The sequence below is a fragment of the Priapulus caudatus genome, unplaced genomic scaffold (genome assembly GCF_000485595.1).
Source record: "Priapulus caudatus unplaced genomic scaffold, Priapulus_caudatus-5.0.1 Scaffold2139, whole genome shotgun sequence".
NCBI lineage: Eukaryota > Metazoa > Priapulida > Priapulimorpha > Priapulimorphida > Priapulidae > Priapulus > Priapulus caudatus.
This window is the reverse complement of record NW_014579200.1, coordinates 13,673-22,154: the sequence shown is the minus strand read 5'-3', so window position 1 is coordinate 22,154 and position 8,482 is coordinate 13,673. Positions and strand designations below refer to the sequence as shown.

General features: G+C 37.9%; 1 protein-coding gene across 1 annotated transcript; it reads left to right on the top strand.

Annotated features, from left to right (window-relative positions):
- Window positions 1–1,683: 1,683 nt before the first annotated feature.
- LOC106818289 (dipeptidyl aminopeptidase-like protein 6) lies at window positions 1,684–8,130 on the top strand (the record flags this gene model as incomplete). Its single annotated transcript, XM_014823011.1, has 6 exons — window positions 1,684–1,740; window positions 4,557–4,703; window positions 5,998–6,313; window positions 7,295–7,393; window positions 7,662–7,737; window positions 8,119–8,130. Coding segments are annotated over exons 1-6 (707 nt in total), but the record flags the coding sequence as incomplete, so codon positions are not given.
- Between the last annotated feature and the right edge of the window lie 352 nt (window positions 8,131–8,482).

The window sequence follows — 8,482 nt, the reverse complement described above, 5'->3', positions numbered from 1 at the left end:
CGCGGGGCAATATCACGCGCGGTGCAATAAGCCGCGCTGATTCCAAATTAGTGCAGTTCGGAAGTGTTCTTTGGTAGAGGCGCTATTTTTGAGGCGGCGTTTAAGTGAGCGCTAATTGTCGTTAAACTTGTAAAAAGCTCAGTTTTTTCGAGCGGGCGTGCAAAAACCGGGTTTTGCAGCCCGCTAATTCGCGCCAGTGTGAGCGCACCTATTGATAGAAGAAATTCAAGTTGAAAACTACGAAAAACGATGCTGTTAAAACAGTGTTATACTCTTGATACTATGTAATACTTGATTGTATATTAGAAAAACGCAATAGCCGTGCGATAGAATGAGCATACTCTGATGGCGTTATCGATGTGGGGGTATATATTTTATTTATAATCAAACCCACGAGGGGAGGGGGAAGTATTTGTGTCGCCGTATAGCAATCACATATGTTACGTCTGGACACTACTACTGCTGTGTGTATAGACTGTCAGTAATGAACGTATATGTAGGTGTAGATTGTAGTGTAGATGTAGATGTAGATTGTGATGTAATGTAGATGTAGATGTAGATAAAGATGTAGATGTAGATGTAGATGTGATGTAGATGTAGATGTAGATGTCGATACAGATGTAGATGTAGATGTAGATGTAGATGTAGATGTAGATGTAGATGTAGATTGTAGATGTAGCATGTGTTGTAGATGTAGATGTAGATGTGATGTAGATGTATGATGTAGATGTAGCATGTAGATGTAGATGTAAGGTCTAGGTGTAGATGTAGATGTAGATGGGCAGATACAGATGTAGATGTAAGATGTAGATGTATGATGTAGATTGTAGACTGTAGATACGATGTTAGATGTAGATACAGATGTAGAATGCAGATGTAGGTGTAGATGTAGATTGTAGATGTTAGGATGTAGAATGTAAGAATGTAGATGGTAGATTGATAGGTGTAGTATGTAAGATTTAGATGTGAGATGTACGATGTAGATGTAGATGTAGATGTAGATGTAGATTTGTAGATGTAGGTATGTAGATGTCGATGTAGATGTAAGATGTAGATGTAGATGTAGATGTAGATGGTAGATGTTAGATGTAGATGTAGATGTAGATGTAAGGTGTAGATGTGATGTAGATGGGTAGGGATGTAGATGGTACAATGTGATGTAGGGTGTAGATGTGATGTAGATGTAGATACAAATGTAAGATGTAGATGTAGATGTAGATGTAGTATGTGATGTGTAGATGTAAGGTGTAGATGTAGATGTAGATGTAGATGTAGATGTAGTATGTATGATACAGATGTAGATGTAGATACAGTGTAAGATACAGATGATAGTGTAGATGTAGATATCAGATGTAGATGTTAGATGTAGATGTAATGTTAGATGTGATAGTATGATTGTAGCTGTAGATGTAGATATAGATGTAGATGTAGATGTAGATGTAGATGTACGATGTAGATGTAGATGTAGATGTAGATGTAGATGTAGGTGTGAGATGTAGATTAGATTGTAGATGTGTAGATGTAGATGTAAATGTAGATGTAGGTGTAGATGTAGATGTGCTTTTTTTTTTGTTAAGATTACAGATGTAGTGTGATGTGATGTAGAATGTGATGTAGATGTAGATGTGGTGTAGATGTAGAATGTAGATGTAGATGTAGATGTAGATGTAGATACAGATGTAGATGTCAGATACAGATGTAGATACAGATACAAATGTAGATGTAGATGTAGATACAGATGTAAGATGTACGATTTGTAGATGTAGATGTAGATGTAGATTGTAGATGTAGATGTAGANGAGAAGAGAGAGAGAAGGAGAGAGAGACATCGAGAGACGAGAGGAGAGAGTGAGCGGAGGAATGAGAATGACGAGAGAAAAGCGAGGGGAGAGAGAGCAAGAAAAGAGAGGAAAGTGACGACCGCCGAGCCCACGAGACGAGATGAGAGAAGAGAGAGAGAGAGAGTAGAGAGAGAGAGAAAAGCCATGAAGAGAGATAGAAGAGAGTAGAGAGAGGAGAAAGAGCGGAGAGAAAAGAGAAAGAGAGAGAGAGGAGAGAGAGAGAGAAAGAGACGGAGAGAGAGACGGAGAAAGCGAACGGAGAGCGGAGAGGAGAAGGAGAGAGAGCGGAGAAGAAGAGAGAGAGGAGGAGAGAGAGAGAAACAGGAACGATGAGAGGATGCCAGGAGAGAGAGACCGGGAGACGAGGATAGGAGAGAGCAGATAGAGACGAGAGAGAGAGGACAAGAGGAGAGACAGAGAGAGATGGCGAGAGAGAGAGAGAGGAGATCGAGAGAGAGGCACGAGAAGAAGAGACGAGACAGAAGAGAGAGAGAGAGACGAAAGAGCAGAGAGGAGGGAGAGAAAGGAACGAGAGAGAGAGAGAGAGAGAGAGAGACGAGACGAAGAGAGAGAGACGAGAGACAGAGAGAGAGATGAGAGAGAGGCAGAGAGAGAGAGATAGTATGGGTTTTCTTCTCACTTGCTATTCACTATCAGGACGTAGAATAACCATACGGCAGCGGAACAAGTAGAGCAACAACCCAGACTAAGCCTGGTATTATATATATGCTCAACTTATAATTATTTATTATTTAGTTAATTATTAATTATTATATATATATATATATTAATTTATTTATTATTTTATTATTCTATATTGCGCATTTTTACATAAATGATCAAAAAGCGCCGCACATTTCAACAATTCTCGCAACGAGCTCGAACAATAAAATGAAAGCGATAATAAAAGATCTTACACTCGTTGACCCCCGCTAGTATCGCTAACTTGCTGACACGCATAATGCATATTAAACAAAGTTGACTATGTAATTTCACTAAAATCTCTATTATGACTCTCTAATCTAAATCTAAACAGTCTATATATCACTAATATCCAGATAAATTCCTATACATCAAACCTCAATTTAAGACGATAAGTTTTGAAAAGCCGGTTGCAATATTGCGGGAGTTTCTGACGGAGGTTCGAATCATCATAGGAAGCGACGGAGGATATATACATCACTAACTATTTCGCCAGATAAAATCCTATACATCAAAACCTAATTTCTCAAGAAATAAGTTTTGAAAGGCGTTGAAATTAATGCGGAGTTTCGACGGAGGTTCGATCCATAATTGATATGCTGATCGTTTGGTAGGCAGGAGATATATATATATATATAAGTGGTGTGTACGATATGTATATCAGGGGTTAAATTGACTAGGCGTCACAAAATTTCGCATGGTCAATTCTCTTTTGCCCATTCTTGTTCCACATTAAAAGTAAAACTAAGGCGGCCCAGGACTAAACGTATCGTTCAAAGTCTTACCTGATAAGATTGTTTCATCAACTAGTTAACAACCTCCAAAAAAACCTGGACGATTTGATATTATGTTCCTGACATTAAATCGCTTGCCTACTTAGGGCCTATGTCATGGGTCACGGGTGGCTATGTTCACATCGAACAACTTTATAAAAATAAGAAGTATAATGCAGCACATTTAAACCATAAAAAAGTGAAACAGAATTACTTATATTTTAGTGAAAAGTGGAAATGCTCTCTCCTCTTTTATTTTTTTTGACTATTGACGGTGACGTAATCACTTTTAACAATGACAAACATTTGCCTCCATTATTAACCGCTGATTAGAGAGTGTTATAACGTATATTGTTATATATTACTATACCCTATACTGTATAGCCTATATAGTATCAATTAGTCATACTTATATTGTACTTATATGGTATATATACTTATATATGTGTCGTGCTGTGGATCGTTGTCACTCTATTAACCCCTGATAATACTATTAAACATATATATCGCTTACCTATATATAATTGTACCCTGTATATGTATATATATACTACTATATATATACTCCCATATATATATCCCCTTGTACATGCTGTGGATCGTTGCAGGCAGTACTTACTTCACGCGGGTGAATGTTTCTGCGCATCGACCGGCGCGAGTGTCGGTCGCTCCCTCTCCAGAGCCGACATCAGAACTTCTCCGCCTTATGTGCAATATGCGATGCGACATCGGAGCGGAGCGTGTTGAGCGCGGGTAAGTGAAGGAGTTACTGTGTGGGTGGGCGGGATGTGTGTGCTGTGTGTGGGGTGTCCCCGCTCGGTGTGCGTGTGTGTGTGGGTGTGTGTGTGGTGTCGTGTTGTGTGTGTGTAGTGCTGTGTGTGTGTGTTGTGTGGATGGTGGGTGTGTGTGTGTGTTTTGTTGTTTTGTAACTTTGTATCTAGTTATAGACTATTTAACTATATTATAACTATTATAACTATTATATACTATATTATAATAGTATAAACTATATTTATAACTATTTATTTAAAAACTATATAACTGGTATAACTATTCATAACTAAGTATTAACTATATAACAGTGTCTCTCCGCGTCCTGCCAGCATGACACCGCTACACTAGAGAAGACCGGATGCCGGGTGGAGGATGTCGCAGCCTCCTCTCGTTTGCCATCTATTAACTATTATAACTAGTATAACTATTATAACTATATAACAGTGTCGCTCTCCCGTCCCTGCAGCATTACACGTACATGGAGAAGGACGGATGGGTGGAGGTGTACGCACCTCCTCTGTTTGCTGACGATCTACGGAGCTACTTCTACATTCTCCCGCAACGCGATGCCAACCACGGAGACTTCATGCACGTCACCATGCTGGAGATGTCCGTACGTATATACAGCCTGTTCTGCTTGCATCTATATGACAAATTCGACATACGCATAATTATACGCTCTCTTATGACACTATTTGTCATTGGAAGATTCTTTCTATGACAAATATTGTTGTATGTGTTGGATGAGGGCCGTAGGCTGAACAAATTCCTAAGGAGGGCAGTGGCGGATCCAGAATTTCAAGGAGGAGGTGAGAAATAGGTGGGGGGTCTGGAGGTCATCCTACAGAACATTTTGAAAATGTAGATCGCAGGAGATGGTATTTGAGGCACTTTTGAGTACATGTACAGCCTTCATTCTGACTACGACAATTCTTTTAGTAGAACAATTAATTTTTTTAATTTTTGCTCCAAAATCTAGGGGGCAGCTGCCCCCCTTGCCCCCTCCCCCCCGCAAGCTACGGCCCTGTATATAACATCCAGGGTGGTGTCATGTGGTTTGGATTCTAACCAGACGCAAGACTTGTTGCCTGCAAGATATTATGGCCGTGATCAGGAGTATATTATAATATCAAAGATCGTGAAATTATCGACTTCAGCCTTTATCAATACTCTACTTGCGACTTCCTCTCTTTCCCGAATCTTGTTAATTTAAACTTTTTTTTATTTTGTTTTCAATTTCAATCAATATATTTACACTTATGGCAATTAGCCTACATATTGAAGGTATTATAATGGTTAAATTAATTAATTAACAGAGCTGACAAATTTAAAGAAGTGAAACTAAATAAATAGAAGTGATCGAGGGTGAAATGAGAATTTGTTCTTCCTGTCAGCCACTCCTGTAAATTACAAAATATTTCTTACGAAAATTAATAAATTACATAATACAATACATAATATATAATAAATTACATTAAATTGACTACGTCACGAATTTTCTATTGTGTATATTCGTAAATTTTTGTTGCCATTTTTTACATTAAAAGCAAGTACTAACGGCACAAAATGTATCCTCAAATTCTTACCTGATAAGATTGTTTTTCAACTAGTTAAAAATCAAAAAAATCTGGACGATTTGATATTATGATCCTGACAATAATTGCTTGTTATGGGTTATGTATGAGTCACGAGTGTATGTTTACATCGAACAATATAGTAAAATAGGAAGTATAATGCAGCGATTAACCATAAAAAGTGAACAGAATTACTTACATTTTGTGAAAAAGTAAAAATATTTTTTTACTTTTACTATTTACGGTGACGTAATCACTTTTCTAATTCGTAGCGCCCACACGGTAATGACGTACGTAAGCATTGTTATTGATTCGCCGGGAATTTTCCCACAGGAAGTGAACGAGATCCCGCTCACTCACGGCACGTATGACGTCACGGCAATCGTCGGCTACGATCACGAGAAGCGGCTCGTCTACTACGTCGCCACGGAGAACCATCGCGAGTACGCCAGGCGGCGCCACCTGTGGAGCGTCGGCACGCCCGAGGCCGACAGTCCGCGGAAACCCGTGTGCTTGACGTGTAAGCTGGAGAACGGGTGCGAGTACTACGATGCTTACTTCAACGACAACGGCAAATACTACGCGCTGTTCTGCCGCGGTCCCGGACTGCCTAGATGGACGCTGCACAGCACGGAGCAGCCGGAACCCGGTAGGTTCACACGACGGGGGGGAAGTCTAACGTGCGCTAAAGTGTAATGTAAAAAAGTAAATTGGTTAAAGGAATTATATTGAAAAATAGAGTAATGGAAAATGGAACGTTGAAAATAATATAGATAAAGTTGTAGGAAAAAAACATGTGAAAAATATATTGGATAGCAAAAGATGATACAAAACATATAGCAGAAAATGAAGATATAAAAAATACTAAATGACAAAAAATATGCAACTCACAAACAATTAAACTATTATACTTTTAAATTTATACTTTGGAATTTCAGAGACTTATCAGAATGTTTCCGCAAAACCTACAATATAACTGGCTTTTTCGACCTTGAACGTTTCTCGAGGACAAACGTCTATCCTTGTAATATATTAGGCTTTTCAATAAATATCTGAGAACGCAATAGAGTATTGATTTACTGAGTTTTGCAAGCTAAAACGGAAGAACGATTGAATTTCGTGTCCCTTATTGATTTTGCTAGTGACATCTGGTTGAGAGATTTATTGAAATCGGTTAATTTTCGTTATGTGGAAATTGTGCAGTTTCAGTAACCGTATATATAATCTGGGCATAAGGATAGGCAACGAGCGGTTTCGTGGAAATCTAATCTAGTATAAAATCTATAGATAATCTAACGGTTAGATTTGGTCTGTAGGTAATGTCACGAATATTCAAACGAATTGCTGAAAAGGCCATCCCCATATTATATCTACCTCACACGTATTATCTCATCCACGAATAATTATGTATGCAAAATGCATTGGCAATTAGGACCATTGATTAATTTGAGTTTATATTAATTGATTATGTAATTAGTTTAAGAAAATTAACTTAAATTGCATTTGGCAATTAGGAATAGCAATTAGTCAATCACTGACACGTCATCATTGATACGTCATCATTAATGCGTCATTATTGATACGTCATCATTGATACGTCATCATTGATACGTCACACGTCATATTGCAGTGAGAACGCTGTATTCCTTTGACGAACTCAACGTGTCCGTATCAAGAACGGCGCTGCCGAAGAAAATATACTTCCAAGTTCCCGTCGATGACAACTACAGTGTGTATAAAATCCTGATATCCTGATATTTCACGAATAATGGTGACGTCATAACCAGCATATAAGAATAAATATAATAATAATATGATAATAGACGTAAGAATAATAGAATATAGTAATAAAAGAATCTATTTCGATGGTGTTACGGTGTGAGACGCTTTCATGCCGACTGATATTGAAATTATTCCACGTTGCCTTAAAAACCCCGACAACAATATGAGATATATCAAAGAGTATTCTGAATAATATGTGTTATATTTTATTGCAGAGGTGAATGTGCAAATGCTGTTGCCTGTAGAATACAAGGACGATGAGGTTCTTTTGTATCCACTACTCATTAATGCGTAAGTGTCAAAAATTCCTTTTTATCATCCTTTTTATTCGTTCTTAGTCTATATCTGGTTATATAGGTTTAATAACCTATATAAGTTTATTATATAATATCGTAACCTATATTCGTTTAATATTGCACATTCGTGGCAACTCATAACGTGGTAAAGCTCACACGGAGCTGGAAGGGTAGCAGAGTTTATGAAGCAAATCCATTATTCAACCGTCATTAGCTGCTATCTGTATTCAATTTTGTATCACATATTTGGTTTCATCTACATATTACATATGTATATATATATATATATATATATATTGCATGAAACGTGTTACTAATAAATCTTACATGCAACTTTATAATCATTGCATCTCTGTTATTTTTTTCCTTCTGACAGGGGCAATAAATTGTAAGTAACTACCTCTTATTAACTATAAACTGCAGTAATTTGTTTATGGCTAGTAAATATCGATAAATTCTGGCGTCGCTCTAGCGTGTATAACTGGCTGCTGTAGTGGACATGTCATTTGTCATACGAAGTTATACTCCCATCAACTAGAACCAATGAGACAGCATGTTTGAATTCTTTGGTCTTCTTTATTGAACTTACTTCGATATTTCATGTTAAAATAACGCTGGATACGTGTTACAAGCTCGTGCAATCGTGTATGTGTGCGCGCGTGTACGTAGTCATGTGTGCGCGCGTGCACGAATGCAATCATACTCACACACACACACACACACACACACACACACACACA